Below are 22,057 nucleotides of genomic sequence, written 5' to 3'. Positions count from 1 at the left end.
CTCTCTTTATAGTTGGGATCATAGTTGTGCATCACCATCCTCCGCTTGCCGGTTGAGATGAGATCTTGTTAACTTTTGCCCAGTTTAGCCTCAAACTACAATCTCTTCCATGTCTGCCATCTGAATAGCTATGGTATGTCTCCAGCCATGATGGGGGCATATAGGTGTGCTCCGCCATGCCCAACCTGGCAGCTAGAAGCTTTTCTTAACATGTGTAGCTGCCCCTGGCCACTACTTGAGCACACCTGAGAAGGAATGCCTTCCCTCCCTCCTTCCCTCCCCTCCCCTGTACCCCCTCCCTCTCTTCCCTTCCTCCCTCCTTCCTTCTTTCAGGCCCCTGACATTAAGGTCTTCACAATGGAGTTGGGTCATGGGAAAGCAGTGTGCTCCCTTCTAGACTCTTGCTCCCCTCTACCCCCAGAGAACCTCCCAGCTTCCTGGGCCAGGGAGCTGCTTCCCCTCCCCCCATTCCCCCCAGGCTGAATTGTTCCTGCTACCATCTGCATTTGGGCTGGTGCATCAGGGGCCCAGGCCATCTAGCAACAGGTCACCCTAGCCCTGGGCTGAGGCTCCTCTGTGGAGCAAGCAGACTTCTGTTTGCTGCAGATCTGACACCCATCAGGATACAGTGCCAGCCAAGGGCTCCGCCGTGATCCCTAGGGACCCTTTTGCTGCCTTTTCATAACCACAAAGAACCCGTGCAGCAGCTAATGGGAAAACCGACCCTGTGCTGCGCCAAGAGGCAGTAAATTGTGTGAGTCTGCCTGAGTGGATGGAGACAACCCCGGGGGCTATAATTTCCACTTCCTGACACAACACAAACTTCTCAGTTTATGCAGAACTAATTAAAGATCTCTCAGGTCTCACCAGTTCACCCATAAAACAATGTAACGATGGCAGCCTCCTGATTGCGGCGTGCAAGGAATGCACTGTTTGTACCAAGTGAGCCTTTTACTCCCCTTCCAGTGCCTTCCCTTGCCGAGGGAGGATGGGGTAGGGTCCTCACAGTCCTGGTGCCAGAGGAAGGACACAGGCCTGACTTGAATTCCTGTTCTGCTCCCTTTGAGCTAAGAGGCTTACATATGCTTCACTTTCTTTGTTTTCAAAGTAGAAGCAAGGCAGGGTGGTTTAGGATAAGAGTTAATGCAGGTCGTGTTAAATGATGGAACATGTTCATGACAGGATCTCAGTAAATAGTGTCTATTATTAAAATTATTAGGCTGTTGCCAGGAGCTGGTGGTTCACACCTATAATCCTAACTACACTCAGGAGGCTGAGATCTGAGGATAGCCATTTGAAGCCAGCTAGGGCAGAAAAGTCACAATTAAACACACAAAAAAGCCACAAGTGGAGGTATGGCTCGAGTGGTAGGGTGCCAGCCTTGAGCAAAAATGCTAAGAGACAGTCTCCAGGCCCCGAGTTTAAGCCTCAGTACTGACTCACGCACAAAACATTATTATACTATTATAATTATTGCAATAGTGCTTCTGGGCTTTTGCTCAAATGTTTTCTCTGTCTAAAATACCACTTCCCCTTCAGAGTTGCTAATGAAGGGTCACAGTGGTATGTTACAAATGGCAACAAATTATTTTCTCCCTCTGATCAGGCTGTGAAGACCACATCTCTTCCCACTGGTTAATGTGGCAGTTATGACTTGGGGCATTAGAAGACATGGTACAGGCAGATGCTGAGAATGTGCTTTTCCTCTGGAACCTGTCAGTTTTGAAGGCTGCTCTGAATCTGCCCTCTGGAGGATGTAGAGAACAGAGGTCCCCAGCCTCCCCTCCTGCCAGACATGTGAATAAGGTCAACTTGCTCCACCCAACCCTTCAAGCTATCATCTGATAAGTGATTGCAGGGAAAGACCCCAGGTGAGGAAGCTGATCCTAGGCCACCAATCCAGAGACTTGTTACACAGCATTTAATAGCTGATACATCCACCCATGTGTTAGGATTGAGCTCTGGTTGTCTTCTTTCTCCCAGCTGACTTCCCTATTCCTCCCACCTGGGGGGGGGGGTCCCTCTCTCCATCAATCTCATCCTCACAGGACGCTTTGCAGTGGTAGTATTTAACATGATCCAGCTCCACCACGGCTCTTTGTGCAGGTGTGTGTCATCATCTTGCACGGGAACTGTCTTGAGACCAGACTGAACGAATTCACGCCCACTTCCCCCGAGCTCCACATGCAGCTCCATCCAGCAGCCTTCACAAATATGGCTTCCACTTACGCGACCCTCAGAGGCCAGTGAGGACCTGACTACCTCAGTCCAGATACAGCCAACCAGGATGGCAAGAGAGGCCCTCCTAGGCCTGAAGTCCAAGTGGACCCCTGACCTGCACAAGGCCCTGTCCCTTTGGTCCCCCTCTTTCCCCAAGTGGAGTCACCAAGCCCTGTTCAGCCAGCCGTGCGGGTGTTATAAATCACGCTAGGTGGTGCGTGCGCAAATGAACCTGTGTAGGATACAATCCTGAGGGCACAATGTGCGTGGTAGTGAGGCCCCATTGGAGGTCTCCCTAAAGAGGCAGGCTTATCCTCTCCCCTTTCCTTCTTACCTTGCGGCCATGGTAGCCTTGGATCCCTGGGTCTCCCTAGGGGAAGAACAGGAAGGTCATTTAGGTGGTTTTCTAAGATCAAACCGGGTGCTTCTCCCTACACACTGTCCCCCTTCTTCTCTCCACAACTCCAGACCCTCCTGAGCCTTCAACTCCCCCTCCAGTCACCCTTAGGGCCACAGATATTGCTCTGCAGCTGAGTATAGCTGAGGAGGGCTGGGAAGGCTCAGCTTGGCGGGTCCCAGGACACCAGACTGTCTGTTTGGGTTCTACCAACAACTCTCTGTTGAACCTGGTCCAGCCCCCTTTCCTCAGGACTCTCTGCTTGAATGTTTATGAAAAAGGCAGGGCAAAAATAAGTGCATAGTACTGTCTGATTCCCAGAGCCTGGGGCCTCTGGCTTCAAAATGACACGTTTCTTGTCATTGGGGACTTTTGGGGCAAGGTTTCACAGGATACTGGATGACCCTGGCAGTCTCAATTTATGGGTGGGACTATGCATTTGCCAGGAAGGGTGCTGGAATGAGCCTGAATGGGTGAGTTGGGACTAAAGCAGTCTCTAAGGGGGCCAAAGGGGCTTTGGAGATGAGTCATCGTTCGGCTTCAAATGCTTCCTTAGTCATCTTCAGTGCTCCCCTTATTTTCCCTTATTTCCCTCTAGCCTGTAGGAAGCCCACCCTCCCCTCCCCCCCACCCCCCAACCTTGGCCTCTGCTCCATTAAACATATCAGCATGTGTTCTTACCTTCTGTCCAGGAGGCCCAGGTAAGCCCTGTGGGAGCAAGAAGAAGCTGACATTACCTGTGCTAGAATAGCTCCAGAGTATCTGAAGGGATATCTGAAGCCTGGGGAGGGCACGTGGGGACAGTCTCTTTGGAGCCATGTGGGCACCGTGGGCAACAGTGTTGTGCTTGCCCAGTGGAAAGTGGGTCAGCGGCATCAGGCTGACTTGATGAAGTGGTTTGTTTAGGTCTTCACCCACCCATCTGCCTCCTCAGCCACCCCTCCCTGCTCAATGAGGCCTTGCTTTTGCCCTTGGCACTGCCTATAGAGAGACCCAGTGTCTCTCACCCTCCAGGGCACTGACCACAGCAGCTGGGCAGTGAGGTGGGGTGTGCCCAGGGCCCTGCGGAAGCCCTAGGGAAAGGCGAGGGGTGGCTGGCAGAATGTAGCCTTGGGCGGAAGTCTGGGCAGCATATGTGGGTTCGGGAAAGCCATGATGTCTAGGTCCAGCCTGGTTTAGTTGTTTTAGGGAAAAAAAATGCTTTCTGGGGTTTTCTTCTTTATAAACAACCTAACAAAGGAAAACCACCTGGCTTGGGTTCCATGAGCTACAGCCCAATATGCTGGGCAGGAGGGAGTGGTCAGCAAAGCAAATTTTGAGTAGTCTTTTAGTTTTCTTGGCTTGATTTGGTTCTAAATTCATTTTCTTTCCGGTTTTCCATTTTCCCATCTCAAGGTGGATGGAAGTGAAACTAATCTCCCTCTCTGGAGTCCTGGTGAGGAATTAGGGAAATAGTTAAAATTAGGTCAGGGGCCAAGCTGAGCAGAGGAAGCATCAGTAATACAGGCTTTCACTGGACAGTGGCTGCCTTGCCAGCCTGGCTGGAGACCCTGGAGGCCAGAGGTATCTGATGCCCAGCCTCAAGATGGACAGCTGGGCAGCTGATGTGTCCAGGGATGAAGCCGAGTGACCTTAATGTGGCAGACATGTCGAGGGCTGTATGTCAGGAATACACTGACCAGCTATTTTATCCAAGAGAAACCAGCAATGTGTGTGGTGCCAATGTGTGTTTCCTGGGCCCAGGTAGCCAGAGCACAGCATTTGACACATTACACAAAGGTCCAGCTACCCTGAAATGGACATCATAGGAGGTTCCTGACAGCAAGGAAAGGACCCTCTTTAGGACATGAAGTAAAAGACTTGGAGTGGAAACTGGACTTGCTCAGAAGAGCAGCATCTTGGGAACCTTGCCGGTATGTGCAAGGAAAAAAAGAATAAATGAAAGGATTCTCTCTAAAATGCTAATGAGATGAACTAACTGGGAAAACAGACCATTTCAAATTTGTTTCTGGTCTCTAGTCCATTCCCAACCCCTCCCCAGCAATGTGGCATATGATGCTTTTATCATGAGACAAAAACATTTTTAATCTCTCCCCCCCTTCCCCCCGGGGAAAATCATAATTAAAAATCAAGGCCAAGCAGGGCACCCGGGACTTATGTCTGTAATCTCAGCTACTCAGGAGGCTGAGATCTGAGGATCATGGTTTGAAGCTAGCCTGGGAAAGAAAGTCTGTAAGACTCTTATCTCCAACAGCCAAAAGCTGGAAGTGGAGGTATGGCTCAAGTGGTGGAGGACCAGCTAGCTAAGGGAGAACTCCCTGGGCCTACATTCAAGCCCACTACCAGCACAAAAAGAAAAACAAAACAAAATACCCACAAAAATCCAAGCTCACCCCTATCTGTCCCTTTGTTAGCCTACAACAGTTGTCTTCTTGGTAGGGAGGACTGGCTTCTCTCTCAGAAGTCCAGCCATTTGCTGGAGGGTGCCTCTTGCCTGCTTCTTCCCAGTACTAATAGGATTCGGCCAGAGCTTGAGGATGAATGAGGTAGTGGCCCCTGCTGACTGGAGGTGGAGAGGAGGGGAGAGGCCTTGCCCATCATCAGCTCTATTCAGGGCCTAGTTTGGCTGGAAGGTGATCCAGCATGGGAAACCAGCACATACCTGGAAAGGCAGGTTTGTCAACTGGTGTGTGCCCCTTGTGCTTTTTCTGAACCCCTCCTCTGACTTGGGCTTGACTAAGCTCGGGGATCAGGGAAAGCTGGCATAGATCCCTGGAGATTTCCTCTCCAAACTCCTCTCTGTGGTGGCTGAGAAAGGGACCACTTCATAGTGCTGTCCTGGGAGCAGGGTAGACACGGCCCCATAGGCATGCTCACAGAGCTGCAGGGTGACAGGTGTGACCCATACCCTAATGACTCTGGTGTCTAGGCCATCCTTGCCCCAAGCCCAAGGTTTTAGCAAGGCATTTCTCTTATTTGATGGGAACCCAGGTCCCTGTGGTGTGTCTGTGGTTTGGAGAATTCTCTGGCAAATCATGAGTGAGAGAAAGAGATACTTACGGGTGGCCCCATGGGTCCCGGCAGTCCTGGGTGCCCCAGAGGTCCAGTTGGTCCAGGGGGGCCTGGGGGCCCTGGTGGTCCTTGGACACCAGCCTGGCCCTGCTCACCCTGAGTTGGTAGAGACAGGCATTAGAGAGAAAACCCCCCAAGTCTGTAGACCACTCCCCCACGCCCGAGTGCCATGCACTTTGTGTGTGAAGGTGGGTGGATGGTGGCAGGATGTGATGCTGCTGTGGCAGAGTGACCGCATGCAGGGGCTGGTGGCAGTGACAAGAGGGCCAAGGCATCAGCTCCCCAAGCAATGGGACTTCCTGAGAGGACTTGCTTCAGAGAGCAGTCATAGCCCAGGGCAGAGGACCACAGTGGAGACAGAGACAGAGTCAGTGTGCCCCTCCCCTACCCCCCCACCCCCAGCCCCAGGTCTGTTTCCAGTCCAGGCAGATGGCCAGAGACCAGCCCAGTTGTCTGAGGTAGGGCCTGCCTCTGTCACCTTCTCAGCTGGGCAAGTCATACTGTCTAAGGCCTGGCTTCTCAGTTCCTTGTTTCCTGTCTCAACTTTTTTTTTCTGCTGTTTTTGAGTGTCTGGTCTCAAGGGTCAAATGAGATTCCTAGGTCGGAGGCCACGGAATTTTGTTTGGCTCACTGTTGAGTTCGGCAGGGCTTGCTGCCCAACTGTGCGCACTTTGTAAATGACCTCCAACACCATCTGCTAAGCACATCACGTCTTGCATCCACTTTCCTCTTTCAAGTACTCTTAGACCATCTCACAGAGCCTGTAAAATCAATATTGGTTTTTTGATAGGAAGTGGACAAGACTTTCTATGTCTCATGATGACCGATAGCATGAAACCCTTACTCTACAGGAAGCAAATTCTTTTCCTTTTTTTTCTCTCTTTTCTTCCTTCTTTCTCTCTCTCCCTTCCTTTCTTCCCTTTCTCTTTCTTTCTTTCCCTTCCTTCCTTCCTTTCTTTTTTTTCCTTCTTTCTTCTTCCTTTCTTCGTGTACTTCTGCGTGTGTATGTGAATACTAGGGCTCGAACTCAGCACCTAGACACTGTCCCTGAGCTTTTGTGTTCAAGGCTAGCACTCTATCATTTGAGCCACAGCCTCACTTTGGGCTTTTTGTGGGTTAATCAAAGATAAGAGTCTTATGGGCTTTCCTGCCCAAGCTGGCTTCAAGCCTCAGTTCTCAGATCTCAGCCTCCTGAGTAGCTAGGATTACAGGCATGAGCCATGGGGGTGCATCTTGGGCTTGCTTTTAAATAATAATTTTCCCCAGGGGCCAAATTCTTTTCTTTCTGCTTTGGAAACTAGGTCAGGGCAGCATGGAAACTCCCTGGCTTCCTCACTAGCTCCCTCTCCATGTCTTCCTCCAGCATGGCGGCTGATGGGCGGATCACACAAGCTAATCACCATAGTGTCCGCACAAAGGGCTGGAACCCAGTGAAGGCTCAGTGGACAGATAACACAGCCAGGGCCATGTGGCAGCTGTGTGTCAGGTGGCTGTGCGTGTCAGGCTGTGGCTGCTCTGGGAGTGGCGTCAGCTCGCATCCGTGGGGTCTGGCACAGGAAGGGGTGTGTGGCAGCAGGGTGGCTTTGCTGCTACTCTGAGCTGCCAACCAGCCTCCTGGGAAGCTCTGCTGCTGGGCGAGCACACAGGGGCTCTCGAGGATTTAGCTGGGGTAATGAGATATGCAGCTGTAGGCTTGGGTGGCAGGGGCATCACGTGTCTTTCTGTATTTTTAGCCTTGTTCAATCAGGTGGCTAAATATCCAAACCTCTGGGCTCCTGACTCCTGAGACAGGCTTGTCAGAGAGCAGCTCGGAGCCCGGCCACTCCCAGCTCCCTGGGCTTCGGGGGCTCCTCTGCACAGTGTAAGGGAAGTGAGGGGCAAGGTGGAGAACCTGGTTTGGGATCCAGCTGTGGCCTCTTAGAGAGCAGGGGTAAGATTGTTTTGTTTTTCATAATCTGCTCTTATCCCAGCCTCCTGGGGCTAGGAAGGCAGGAAGAAGGAAGCAGTTGCTTGAGATGATTACACGTGTTGGTTGTAGACTATGTCTCTCTGTAATTGCCCATGGTCCTCAAACTCAGGTTGGAAGTGATGGATCCTAGGCAGTCTGTACTTGTTTCTTTTCTTTTTGGAGTGTATGGACTGGACCCAGGGCCTCATGTATGTTAGGCAAGGATCCTACCACCGAGCTACATCCCCAGCAGCAGCCTGCGTGTATAAGCCTAAAGGATGCAGATTCTACGGAAACAACCAGACTTCTAAGTCCTGGCTTCCAGTTCCACTTTTTCCTCTTGCTCTTTGTGTGACTTGGAGCAAATCACTTCTCTGAGCCTTGATTTCCCTGTCTCCAAATACAGATAGTAGTGTCATGATGGCCACCACTTAAACCGTACCAGGAATGATTCCCAGTGCTCTGCCTCTCCAACCACCCTACGGTGTAGACACTTATTACCCTTATTTTACAGAGGGGAAAGCTGAGGCAGAGAGAGGTCAAGTCACTTGCTTAAAAATCACTCAGCTGTTAACAGAAAGAAAAGTTGGCTACAAATCCCTGCTCTGTAATGAATGAGCCATGTGATCTTGGGCAACTTCCTTAACTTCTCTGAGCCTTGAGTCTTTCATCTGTGAAATAAGGATGATCATGCTTAATTCATAAAACCACTGAGAGAATGAACTGAAAATCAGGCTTGTGAAACAGAGGACATGAGAGCTAGTTATGGTGTCAGCTGGTGCTGGGGGCTGTTAGGGTGCTGTGGTGTGGTGGAAGTGTGGACCTCCTGGGGCCTGTCTCTCCCTGTCTATGGTGTCTGTGGTCCCTGTTTGTCTAATTTAATTTAAGTCGATTAGGAGAGAGTTCTGGCGTCCGAGACAGCCCCAGTTAGCTACCCCATGGTCTGGCAAAGCGAGATGTCTACCTGGAAGGTCCTCCTTTTAATGACTGGGGGAGGAGCCAGACGCACTGAATTGAGAAGAGGCAGCAGCTGAAGAGGAAGATGGGTTCGAAGGCCAGAGGGCAAAGGTGAGAGATCGCAGCATTCAGAACGATGTATGTGGAAAATCATCAGGAAAGTCAAACAGCCAGGACGGTGGGGAAGAGAGGGAAGAGAGAAAAAGGAGAGAAAAGAGTTTAGCAAGTCTGGGGCAGGAAGACAGGAGAGGACAGGACCCCTCCAGTGGCTTGTGGGGTGCAATGCTGAGCTTGCTCTTGGGTGGTGCAGCAGTCCTTCAGAAGGAGGACCCTCAGTCTGCAGCCTGCCTCAGTTTCCAGCTTGGAGCTGAGGGGTCCTGCTTGGCCAGGTCTGCCTCTGTGGCCATGCTGGGCTGTGGAGGCATCCTGACGTGCAGCCTCACATTGCACTGCTGGCCCGGCTCTGGCTCAGGAGCCACAGGACCAGCTAAATTGGTACTTGGAACCAGGCTGGTGTGCGGTCCCCAACTGGGTTCTTTTTTGGTAAGATGAGAAAGGCTGATGTCAGTGAATCTGAGGATGATGGTCAAGGCTTGGCTCCCAGGCCAAGCTGGCCAAGGGTGTGGCCCCCACTAAATGCAGCTGAGGTCTTACTCTGGGCCTGGCACACGTGAAAAATAGAGGCTGGGTAGGGGGAAGATGGCTCCAGAATGGGCAACCACTTTTTGGAGGGAGCAGAAAATTTACAATCACATTATCCAATGTGATTTCTATTTCTGGAAATTCGTGTTGCTTTCCACTCCCTAAGGAAGCTAAATTGATCTTTGCTGGGGGCGGGGGGGGGGGGGACTGGTCCCTATGGAAAATGAAGGTGGCATAGAATCAATTTGTTTTCAATGGCACTTGAGCTCATGTGAGGTACCTGGGAGGAGCATTAAGAGCCAGCAGCCCCCTGGGCTGTGAATATGCCCTGTTGTAGAGTTGGCACAATTGTCACCCTTCTAGATCACCCTTGCTAACTGTGTGGGCAGGTGCCCTACACAGAACCCCACCCTCCCGAGCCGAGACCTGTGGATGTGCAATGTGAGGCTCCACGTCCAGGAAGCTTCTAGGCAGAGAGGGCCAGAGACCTTCTAGAACCTACGAACCTTCAGGGTAATTATCTGGTTGGAGCGCAGAGCTGCTAGTGTGCCGCTCAGGGACTCCTGGTTTGGGGGAGGGAGGATGAAGGTGACAGAGACACAGTAACAGGGCAACTGAGGGAGAGAGCCAACAAACCCCTGTGCCAGGGGCCCATCCCACCCACTCCCCACCCCCCTTCCCTCCCACTGGACAAGAGGAAGAACCAGCATGGCTCTCTGAGAACCTGCCGTCCCTGCCATGCCTGCAGACCCCTTGACTTGGAAAGCCGCAGGCTTCTAGATGAACCCCCTGCCATCTTATCCTTTTCTAAATAAACTGTCTTGCTCAACATCTAGGTCCTCAATCTACTTCATACACTGCTGCAGTGCTAGGAATGTACTTCCAGAACCTTCTATCACTGCCCCTTTCCCTGTTCTTGTGTTGGGCTGAGTGGCAAAGCTTACCTCACCCAGGGCCCGATGACATACTTTCAAAACATCTGTGATTGTGTTGCCCCTGGGTTGCTGGGGGCTCTGTCTTTAGGGTAATCTAACAATTCTATGAGCCATCTTTCCATAGAAACTACAGCTGACCTTCTATTGTTGTATCAGGATCAGGAACACCAGGGCCCTTATTCCCTCACTACCCCGTGGTCCAGCTCTGTTTGTATGCCCAACCTAGAACCAGCCCAGCTGGGTTTGAAACCGATCCTTGATTCTCACATGCAGGCCCACTGTGGCCTTCTCTTGGCCTAGGACCTCAGAGATCAGAGACTGTCAGGTAAGTCGGGTTCTACCCCTAAATCGCTGTTCCCAGGATATGCCCGGCAGCCCAAGAAGCCAGGGAAGTCACATGTGTTCCTGGAGGCACAATGGCCATGGCTGAGGAGATGGTGGCTAAGATGTCTGTCTTTGCTTGCTGCCCTGTCCTGAGTACAGAGGGGCTGGAATACAGGGCATTTTCTGGAGAAAGTTGGAGAAAGTACACACTGGAACACTTCCTCTGTCCTGAGCAGGAGCCCCATGGTCAGAAATCTCCTGGATGCCATATTTGGGGAGTGAAACAAGGGAAAGGAAAGACGAAATGGGAATGGGGGAGGCATCATTTCGGCCTGGAAGCCCCCAACTGCTTGTAGTAGCCTGAGCTCTAAACAAGAACTCCCCCCCCCATGGGTATAGCTGCCCCCCCTTCCTTGAGGCTGGGGTCATTTGAGCAGTAATGGCCTCTAAAGATCTCTTTTATATATCTATCCAGGACAGGTGGACACACACACATACACACACACACACACACACACACACACCAGCCCTGTGGCCAACAGAAAGGATATGGCGCATTCATCCCAAACAGTCAACCTAGTCATCAGAGGTTCAAGGCCATGGGAGTCTGTCTCCAGCACCTGGTACTGATAGTTAGCTGCCCCCCCCCTTCTGCTGCTGAGCACAGGGGACTGCAGGATCTGGTTCCCCGCCTCTGTTAGGTACAGAGACCCTAGGAGATGAGGCTGAGGGTGAGGCGGGGGCTCAGGTGAGATCAAAGGGCCCCTCTCAGTTTGTAGAGTCTCTTACCCGATGAGGATACTCGCCACACTGACCCTGGGGAGAGGAGGAAAGGAGAGGGGTGTCAGGCACTTGTTGGGGGAACCTGTTCCGAAGAGAACCTCTAGGAATGCTGGACACACCATTCATCTCCTCACCCGCCAGCCCTGCCACTAGTCTGGATCTGAGCCCTCTGAGGCAGAAAATCTAATTTTCTCCTTTATCTCCAGTGCTTATGGGGGAAGAAACCCCCAGGGCTTGCTTGGAAGTAGCTACAAGAGACGACAGGGCAGAATTCTGGAGTTATACTCCAGGCCTGGTTGGGATTACTCCTCTGGACAGGCATCCAATGGTCCTAGAAAAGAGCCTGAATAGGGACAGCAGGACCCCAGGGACATCTGCTCTGAGCCAAGGGTTCTAGCCCACAGGCCTTCTTGTATTGTCAACATGACAGTGAATACTGGAGGCCAGGACAGTGTTTACAAATTGATATCTCAAAATGCTAGAAGCTCAGGGGTCAGGGAACAGAGTGTGCCGGCAGGTGGGAGGGGTTGAGGAAGACGCTGGTTGGCCTCAGGAAAAGAATGTCACCCAGGGCAGCTTCCCTGTGTCTCTTACATCCTGTTTCGGTTGAGGAAAAAAAAAAAATCAGGTTTGAGAATGGCTGCTCTGCCCCATGGTCCTTAGGAAGGCTGTGCCTGACATGGAAACACATTCTGGGAAACACATTATACTCACCTTTTCTCCTTTCTGTCCTTGAGGGCCCTACAAAGAGACAGAAATGAGAGTTAGCGATCAAGACTCACACAAGATGACCCCAACTCCCTGCCACCCCACTGTTAGGGAAGATGAAAAGTGGGTACCAACCGGCAGTCCTCGGGGTCCCGCCAGGCCCTGGGGGAGAAACACACAAGTCAGTGTGTGGACCAAGGATGGACAGATCAGAGACGCAGCTCTGAGTGGGGCTGGAACTGGTGCTGAGCTTCTAGGGGCTTCTCAAAATGTCCTGAACTCCAGAAGATGAGAATGGGCCCGGTCTCTCTGTGTCCAACACATGCAAGATGGTATGGACTTGCCCATCTAGCCTCAGCTGCTTCACCGTCAATGGGCATGACCAGCTGTGCCATGACCCCATCCCCACCCCCATGTCCCTCAAAATTCAAGTCTTGTTCAAATGGTTTCCCTGAGGCTTGGGAGGGCAGAAGCGAGGCCCTGGCAGTGTCCTGAGATTCACAAGGCACAGGAGTCCACCACCACCTGACATCCAGATGTAGCCTCCTACACAGAGGGCCAGGGACATGACAGGGGCTAGAGGAATGAATGAAGGCTGGTATCTGCAGGACAGGGTACATGACAGGACAGATACATGCTTCTCATAGGCTGCCAGCGACTGCATTGATAATTTTGTATGGCCCATGAATGATGTTTTATGATGATGTCCAAATGGCCTTGGCAGAAAAGATGTTCCTCACTCCTGCAAGAAGGTTCCTTGCCTTCAAGACAATGGGCACACACAGTGGATGTTGGCTTTGGTATGTGACCTATGTGCTTAGACACTCTGTACCTCAGTTTCCCCTCTCGTCAAGCTGTTCTGAGGACTATGGAGCAGAGCATAAGGGATGACCATAATTCCACCCAGGGTGCCACAGACAACTTTATGGTAGGGTCAAGCTGCATCTGCCGGGGAGGAGAAGAATGTGGGGAAGGGGGTGAAAGGGGCAAGCACCTGAAATTTCTAATAACCAAACCCCTTTTCCCTGTCTAATAATGGGAGTGCATTACTGCTTTGGTCTCTGTTATTTTACCCATGTGCAAAGGAAGAGAGGAATTTTAAGAGTGGATCTGGATCCTATTTGGAATGCTTCCTTGCTGGGGAACTTCAGACAAGTTACTTTAATGCTCTGAGCCTCAATTTCTACATCAGTCAAAGGGAGTCTTAGAAAGACCTGCAGCAGAGGTCACCCAGTGCATCCCTGTGGTTAAGTGATGCATCACTGTTCTGTGGATGTTAGAGATCTATGAATGGATTTCCATAGGCCAGGCATAGGCCCTAAGGAGGCTGGGTTGCTAAAGGCCATGTCAGGGCTGGCCAGAGGAAGAGGGTAAGGCTAAGGGCAAAGGGATGGCCATCTCCTAGAGAACATATCCTTTGTGAGAGTTTGATGACTGCTTGTGTCCCAGGGCCCAAGAGTGAGACCTGAGTGCTAAGCCAACCAGCCATCATGCATGACAGCAGTGAGGTGTGCCTCTGTACCTGGCCATCACGTGTCAGCTCGAGGAGCCCTGCCTGCCTCCCTCCCTGCAGAAGCTGAGGATCCAGGCTGGGCAGTGACTGTTGTCTCTTTGCTGGGTAGTGACCCTCCCCCATTGGGGAAGGTAGAAAAGCAGGGGTCTTACCGGTTCCCCTTTTGGTCCAGGGTGGCCCTGGAAGAAGAGGGTGAATTTCAGGTCCATTGTTTGCTACACGGAAGCTCCCACCTGCCCCCTGCCCCTGCCATACTGTCATCCTTCCTTATTGCTCCCTTGTCCATCCTGTTCCTAACCAGCTGAATGACCAGGGAAGGTTATTCTCTTCCTACCCTTTCCTGGGCCTAACCACCAGCTTCCTGCCCATCACAGGAAAGCTGAGATAGGGGTGGTCTCCCTGGCTAGTCCTCACCCCATTCACACCCCCCATGATGGCTTCAAGGGTATGTCTAGTCTGAAATGATGAGATAGGGCCCCCAAGATCCCCATGTAGCTTGCTGGCCTACAGGGCAGGTGGCCAGGTCTCAACTGGGTGGACAGAGCTTCTCCAGGGAAAGGTCAATGTGAAGAAGGGGGAGGGTCGTTATGTCTTAGACTTGTGGGATTCTGGAGGGTCACCACTTCCATGGGGTATGGCCTTCTCCCCCTCCCCCCAAGATTTTATGTCAGAGTTAAATGAACCGAGGGAGGACCTGGGTGAGGGGTCACAGGAAATGAGTCTCCGTGTGGAACTGAGTTCAGGCAGGGCCTCAGTAATGGGGAAGCAGGGGACACAGGATGCTCCTTGGTGGTGCTGGAGACCAGGGCTGGGGTATGATGACGGGTGAGCTCTTTCTCAGATCAGCTGGCTGAGCTCTACCCCTGCCCTCCCCACTGCCTGCCTGCTTCACCCCTGCTCTGGATCCCCAAAGTAAGGATGGCTTTTGCCCCAGGCCCTGGGCACTTAGGATTTATGTCTTGGAGATTGGGGTGGCTCCTTCAAATAATCCCTCCTTCCATCTCTATGAGTGACACCTTCCCCCCTCCCCCCTGTCAAAAGCATCTTCCAAAGAGTCAGAGTCTTGCCCAAGAACCAAGAGAGCCAGGGTTAGTGAGCTGGGGGGCAGGGGAGCGGGGGCAGGAGGAGCAAGCTGCGAGAGTCTACTTACCGGTTTGCCATCCAGGCCAATGGGACCCTGCAAACAGAAAGGCAGCTGAAAAGCTGGGCACTGCAGGCCTCCTGACCCAAAGGAGGCCTGGCCAGGGATTAGCAGCACAGGGTCAGATGCCACCATATTGGAGCTGGGGTCATTGACTGACCTCTTAGTTGTCAGTTGATGGTGGGTGAGCCTAGGCCTCAAGTTACTGTTCTAAGATAGAGATACAAATACTAGAATGTTCCTTGAAAGGTTCTTATGGGGAAGGAACAAATGCTGCCGGCCAAGTGACCAGTGCAGAACAGAATCCCATAGATGGCACTATCACTGCCCCAAGTGAAGGCTGGGGTCATCGGGCACCCAGATGGTCCCCCAACTGCTACTTTTCTGGTGGGTATCCTGCAGAGCCTGGCCCAGTTTGGTCCCCAGGTCAACTTCTGTCCACATTTTGGTGTCCTGGTGGCTGTGTTGGCCTGTGATGCTGCTCAGCAAGCTCCTATCCCATACCCTGTTTGGGTATGTCCTCCGTCCCTTCTTTCCCAGCGGCCCAGTGCTGAGATACTATCTTGGGCTGAGGTTGGCAGTAGGTGTGAGGTAGCCCTTAGTAATTAGGGTTTGAAAGGTTTGACCTCAGTGGATGTAACTTAACCAACCAGGTCCAGTGCCCACCTGGTCACAGAGAACTTCAGCCCTCCCCACTTACCGGAAACCCAGGGAAGCCTCGAGTGCCTGGTTGGCCCTGGAAAAAAAAAGAAAAAAAGAAAAAGAACACCAACAGATGGTGAGGATGAGCAAGGATCTCCACCCCCTACTCCTGCATGGTCACACACGTGGCCCCTAATTGCTGTGGCTGCTCTGTAGCTTGGTTTGTAAATAGATGGTAGGCCAATGGACAGCCAGGTCAGCAAGGACTCAGCACACAGTACTTGCAATGCACTGGAGTTCTGGACCAAAAGCCAACATGTCCTATTCATTTGCAGGGTTTGCTCACGGACACTGATCTAAGGTGGTTTGGATCTCAGCTGATGGGACACTTGTCCCTCTGAATGTAAGCTTTCAGATTGGAATAGGTCAGCCTGCTTAAGCCCCTCACCCTGGCCAACAGGCTTCTCCCAGCAGGGAATTCCCTAGGATCTGTGGGGTTCCATTTCCCTGGAGGTGCAGTGGGATACAGAGAGATACTCACACTAGGTCTAGAAAAGGGTTCACTGGTCAAAACCCAGTTGTTTAGGTAAAGATAAATTGAAATGAAGGGCTGAGAAGGCCAGAGAAGGAGAAGGCTGACCAGAGGAGTCAAGAGTCACAGAGAACTGGGAAATGTGAGCCATGTTTCTTCCTTTCTTGGAAACAAGAAAGGAGCAAAAGTTCCTTTCTGTGTCATTTAAGGCCATCCTCCAGGACACCCCAAGGTGGGCTTTCTCTCTATCTCCCTCATCTACCTGCTCTCAACTTAGATGGGCATGGTTTCTTTCCTAAGGATGGGCTGTTGAGTGTGGTGGGCTGAGTTCTAACCCAGCCTCCACCAACAAGGCTGTGGGACTAAGTTGTCTAATCCCTGAGCCTCAGTTTCCTCATCTGTGGAAAGCAGATAAACCTCACTGAGTTACTAAACTACCTTCAGTGGTACTTGTAAAGCCTACCAAATGGTAGCTGTCCTCACTGGATATTTGTTGAATTGAGCTGAAGACAGGCACCAGAATAAACCAGAATAAACCAAGGGTGACCTCTGAACTCCATAGGCCTTGGGGTGGATGCTTGTCCTGTCAAGCAACAGATCCAGTCAGATCTGCTGTGATCTTAAATACCTCCAGGCTGTCTGGAGCCTCCCTGTGGCATGGATAGGAGCATCCAGGGTCCCCCCCGCAGCCCAAGGACCCTGCCATGTTGGCTGGCTAACTGCTATAGTGGGTGTTTTCTCCTCTCAAGAATTGATCATATAAAATAATTATCGAAATGAACTCCAGGAAAGGGAAACAAGAGGTATTTTCTTTGTTGTTGTTTTCTTTTTGTCTTGTTTGTTTATCTGTCTTAGGGAGGGTAAGGGTAGCACAGAAATGGAGGAACAGAAGGTGAACAAATGTAGCAGTGGTATTCACTAGACACTGCTGAAAATGAACTATACCACCTGTAGGTAGGGATGTGAGGAGGAAAGTGGGAGAGAGCAAGGAAGGGGGGCATTGTTCAAAAAGAAATGTACAAGCCAGGCACTGGTGGCTCATGCCTGTAATCCTAGCTACTCACGAGGCTGAGGTCCAAGGACTGTGGTTCAAAGCCAGCCCAGGCAAGGAAAGTCTGTGAGACTCTTATCTCAAATTAACCACCAGAAAACCAGAAGTGCCACTGTGGCTCAAGTGGTAGATTGCTCGCCTGGAGCTGAAGAGCTCAGGGACAGCACCCAGACCCAGAGTTCAAGCCTCACAACTAACAACAACAACAAAAAAGTTCTCTTTATCTGACATGTAACTGTTACCCTTCTGTGCATCATCTTTATAATAACAATACAAAGTGCATGAACAAATAATTGTTTAAAAAGATACATGAAAGAATAAAAAAGAAAAAAAGAGAATAGCCTGAAGGAGAAACCCTAGAAACCTAGCAATGTAATCTCTAAAATCTTGCAGTATAAACTTGCTACTCTGAAGGCAGAGAAACTTGGAGAAAGGTCAGGAGAGGAGAGTGCCAAGAAACATCTTCAAGACCCACTCGGGCTAATGTTTACGTGGGAGGGGTAATCACATGGTTTGCTAATTACAGAGCCTATCCTAGTAGCAGGGTGTATCTGTTCAACCCAGGGCCAAGCCCAGGGCTAACCAGGGCTTTTTCAGGGAACTGGGGAGGGATGTGTTGTCATTGACCACATGGAAACTGGGATTCCACTTTGTGCAGAGACTGGGTGTGGGGAAGGCACTTGGGAGACTTTCAACTAGATCTTAACCGACATCTCTTCAATTATATGTTGAGCTTAGATGTTTCTTCCAATGCTACTGGTCCAAGCTGATTAGCCAGCCCTTGTTCTAGGCCAGTCAGCTGCCTGTGTACACTCTCTACTAATATGTAATATCTGTTAGTATACACTGTAGCATATTATACATATACATACATATGCATGTGTGAATGTACATATATATTATACAGGTGTATATATTAGTCAGGAGTACACACAGTCATTTATGTTTGAAATGAGGTCTCACTGTGTTGCCCAGGCTGACCTTCAACTGCTAGACTTAAGCAGTTTTCCTAACATATATTTTCTACCCAGTTGTTTTCTTTTTCCTTTTTTTTTTTTTTTTTTTTGGTGCTGGTCCTAGAGCTTGAACTCAGGGCCTGAGCACTGTCTTGAGCTTTTTTGCTCTGGAACTCTACCACTCAAATCATAGCTCCACTTACGGCTTTTTGCTGGTTAATTTGAGGTAAGAGTCTCATGGACTTTCCTGCCCAGGCTAGCTTTAAACTATGATTTTCAGATCTCAGCCTCCTGAATAGCTAGGATTATAGGAATGAGCCATTGGCACCTGGCTTCTTTGTCCTTTTGATTTGAGTAAAGTTCTTTCCCTAAAGCAATAAGTAATGGTCATATGTGTTCTGAATGATTTCAAGCTGACCTTGACTTTATCTATAGTATATTTCTTACCAAGTTTTACATTTATACAAATAAATTTATTAATGTTTACTTATGGATTTTGGGTTTTATGTCTTCCTTCCTTCCTTCTATCCTTCCCTCCTTCCTTCCTTCCCTCCTTCCTTCCTTCCTTCTTTCCTTCCTTCCCTCCCTCCTTCCTATCTTTCCTCCCTCCTCTCTCTCTCTCTCTCTTTGTTTCTGGTACCTGATTTTTGAACTCAGGACTTTGTGCTTGCTAGATAGGCATTCTACTGCTGAGCCATGTCTCTGGCTCACTTTTTGGATGAAGTCTCCTTGTGCTTTTCCTGGAGCTAGCCTTGGACCTACGCTTCCCTTGTAGCTGGGACTAGCACCAGCATATATGGCCCTATCTCATGCTTCCAAAGGGCCTTCCCAAGTATAGAATAAAAAAACATTCACTCACATGTTATGTTTACTTTTTATGGTTTCATGTTTTACAGTTAAACAAGTTATTCACTAGGAAATTATCTTTTCCACTCCCCTGGGAAATTGTCTTAATGCAACGAATGGAGTAGAGATTCAGCTATTAAAACAATAATAAAATTTTTTTCTCCATGGCTGGTTAGTTGCTCTAGTTCATTTCCTGGCTCTCTGCCTTTCTCTTTACACTGTGAAAAGAAACCTTCCCCATGTACAAACTCCGACTGCACATGGCTTCTCCATTGTAGCCCTTCTATTGTTCCACACATTCTGTGTTTATAATATATTTTGGTACCTCCTAGTAAAACAACGAGTCCCTCCTTCCTATCCTCCTTTCTCTTGTTTTCAGACTTTTCCTGACAGTCTACAAGCTTTTTGTTGTTGTTGTTCCAGAAGGAAATCCAATATTTTACTGGATTCCAAAACCTCATAAAAATTCACTGGGATTAAAAGATTGATAGATGCTAGATTCACCTGAAGAATTGCTTCATGGATTAGCACAATGTCCTGTGCCAGAATGAAGGAAGCAAGCTACACATTGATCTCTGCCGTCTTCTCTTCCATACCTTCACTCAAGGACAGGGTAGAAAGGGAACTCTTACTTTTTGAAAATAGATCCCTATGTTACTGCTCCCACTTCCCCCTATCTGCAGTTTGGGCCAGGTGTGGTTCTGTAGAGAGAAAGTTAGGAAGTCTCCTTGCTTTTTACTTGAAAGTTCCAAAGAGGGGCTGCCATGTATCTGCCCAAGCCCTGCTTCATTAAGTACTGACAACATGGCCATGACTGTCCGGTAAGCAGTGAACTGAACACCTGGCTGGGTGGGACAGGAGTGAGCCTGCTTGCATGGCCTTTGCTGGTGCCCGTGGTGTCAATTCTATCACGGCTGACTGTAAGCTGTTAGTAAGGAGTCACGGAGCGCAGTGGGAAGGTCCAGGTTGCTGCCCCACAGGCTTGGGTGCAACACATTGATGGGTTGTTCCCCTTGAATGTCTGGAGACATCCCGAGCTCTAACATGCCTCCCCACTCCTGGCAGTCTGGCAGTTGGCTTTCCTCCTGCACTTTGTTGGAAGCATGGGGCATCCTGAGCTCCTGCTGCCCCCCCACCCTTGCCCTACTTTGCCTCCAGTTTGCCATCACTAAATTCCGTCACCTTCACTTTCAAATTGTCCAGCGCTCCCCCCAGGTCACTGGCTCTGATTCCCCTCCTATTCATTTCTTTACCTCTAAATGGGCCTTCCGCTGGAGAAGGAGGAGTAGGCCACACATCAATGTCACACAACCCAAGGGCGTCCCACTTTCCCTGCGATAAAGCCCAGACCTGGACATTGTGTCAAGTCAGGACTTTGCTGATCTCATCAGCTTCAACCCCACTTTTCCTAAAAAGGGTTTTCCCTATTCTGGAACCCTTCCCAGGCTTTGTTCCCTGGGGGACCTCTGTAAGTTCTCCAGTGCAGTTCAGTATTCCTTGCACCTAGAAGCCATCTCTGCCTGACCCCAGCCTAGTCCCTGGTGGTTCTTAGCAGTTTAATGTCTCTCTCCACTAGGTGTGGGCCTGGAGGACCAAGCAGGCTGCCTTCAGGTTTCCATTCTCTACCCAGCAGGCTCTAGGTCCCTAACAGAAATACTCAGCAGGTACATCGACCTGGCATGGAGAAGTTCCTTATGGATGAGGGCAGAACTCTCATATCATTCTGTGGCCTTTGAGTAGTTGGGGAGCTTGGGAGGAGAACAGCCCCTCTGAGATGAGCGCATTGCTTATCCTAGAGGATGACCTGCCCAGATGTGGGGGCTCCAGCCGCCACCTCAGTGTATGGGACTCCCTAAGCAGTTGGCATGCTCAACACTGCCTTCCTGCTTCTTGTGTCACTGCAGTGTAAGCTGTCCTCTCCAAGGTGCCTGGATGACTCCCTTCACGTGGACCATTTATCAGCTTCTAAGAGCATGGATACGTGCCCCCAGAGGGCAGCAAGGCTGGTTTTGATCAGCGGTATTTATCTGGGACCTCTCCTTGCTGAACAGGAAGCCACATATTCCCATCATCCCTGGCTGCCCCCTTGAGCTTGCCCACTTCACCTCTGTTCCTAATGACAAGCAGACCCTCTGCCTCCCTGTCCTCTACTCCTGCCAGCCCAGGGCAGCAGGAGGAGTTGAGGGGTGGGCTGAGGGCTCAGCTAGGGTGGCCAAGCCATCTGGTTGATGGTGACACACGCAGGCTGGCACCGGAAGGCCATACCCTAGTCAATAATCTGGCATCACAAATCTTTTCCTAGCCCCAAGACAGGAGCTCAGTGTGGTCACTGCCATCTTCTCAAGGTGAAGATCCTTTGTTAGCAATCGAGCTTTGAGTATGGGAGGAGTGTTGGGTAAAAAATGTAGGCTTAGGAAGAGGGTTGACTTGGCCTAAACTGAGCTCAGCACTTAGGAGCTGGGTGACTGTGGGCTTCTGTGAGACTCACAGTTTCTCCTTGTGAGATGAGCAGGGCCTCTTCCCATTAATGTGAAGGAGAGGGAGGCCTAGTGCATGATTGGTGCCTGAGACATGAATGCACCTTCCTATCACCACCTTGTTCAGGAACGTGTGGGCTTGTGGCTCCCCCAGGACAGAGAAGAGTGAAACCTATCTAGGCAGCAGCATTTGAGTCCCGGAGCACATGTGACAAGGACATGGCAGTTGGGTTAAGCCATGACAGCAGCAGGTTCAGGGAGATTCTGGAGCCAGAGGGCCTGGCTGGTAATCACTTTCAATGTGTCCACAGTGGAACTGTGTGACTTTGGCAAGTCACTCAACTTCTCTGCACCTTGGTTTTCTCATCAGTAACATGGAAGTAAAAACTGTCTATCAGCCAGGTGCTGCTGGCTCAAGCCTGTAATCCTAGTTACTCAGGAGGCTGAGATTTGAGGATCAGGGTTTTGAAGCCACCTAGGGCAGGGAAGTCCATGAGACTCTTATCTCCAATTAATCACACACACACACACACACACACACACACACACACACACACACGCATCTGGAAGTGGATCTATGGCTCAAGAGCTGAGCTCTAGCCTTAAGCAAAACAGCTCAGGAACAATGCCTGAGTCTTGAGTTCAAATCCCAGGACTGGCACCAAAACAGCAAACAAACAAACAAAAACCCCAGTATCTATTCCTGTGTGTGTGTGTGTGTGTGTGTGTGTGTGTGTGTGTTAAGGGAATTAGTGTGTGTGTGTGTGTGAGTCAGAGTCAAGGTGCAAGTACCAGTTCTAGGAGGCATTGTGTGGTCCGAGTCCAGGAGGAAAATGTGCTGGCAATGCCAAGGGCCTGCACCCCAGGACTGTTCAGCTGCTGCCTGGGCCAGGCCCCTGACCTCTGTGCCTTC

General features: G+C 50.5%; 1 protein-coding gene across 1 annotated transcript in view; it reads right to left on the bottom strand.

The window, feature by feature from the left end:
- Col13a1 (collagen type XIII alpha 1 chain) overlaps positions 1-22,057 on the bottom strand; it is a 131,553-nt gene that overhangs the window by 47,024 nt on the left and 62,472 nt on the right. Inside the window, exons 8-17 of the mRNA XM_042696301.1 lie at positions 15,341-15,376; positions 14,650-14,676; positions 13,652-13,678; positions 12,122-12,148; positions 11,993-12,019; positions 11,285-11,311; positions 8,602-8,667; positions 5,678-5,785; positions 3,299-3,325; positions 2,555-2,590 (exon numbers count right to left, since the gene is read on the bottom strand). Of these exons, the coding sequence (XP_042552235.1) occupies positions 2,555-2,590; positions 3,299-3,325; positions 5,678-5,785; positions 8,602-8,667; positions 11,285-11,311; positions 11,993-12,019; positions 12,122-12,148; positions 13,652-13,678; positions 14,650-14,676; positions 15,341-15,376 (408 nt within the window). The remainder of the gene's footprint in view (positions 1-2,554; positions 2,591-3,298; positions 3,326-5,677; positions 5,786-8,601; positions 8,668-11,284; positions 11,312-11,992; positions 12,020-12,121; positions 12,149-13,651; positions 13,679-14,649; positions 14,677-15,340; positions 15,377-22,057) is intronic.

This window comes from Dipodomys spectabilis, unplaced genomic scaffold (assembly GCF_019054845.1).
Source record: "Dipodomys spectabilis isolate Male_0828 unplaced genomic scaffold, ASM1905484v1 ptg000207l, whole genome shotgun sequence".
NCBI classification, from domain to species: Eukaryota; Metazoa; Chordata; class Mammalia; order Rodentia; family Heteromyidae; genus Dipodomys; species Dipodomys spectabilis.
The sequence above is the reverse complement of the archived record's forward strand: the minus strand, read 5'-3'. Positions and strand labels throughout refer to the sequence as shown.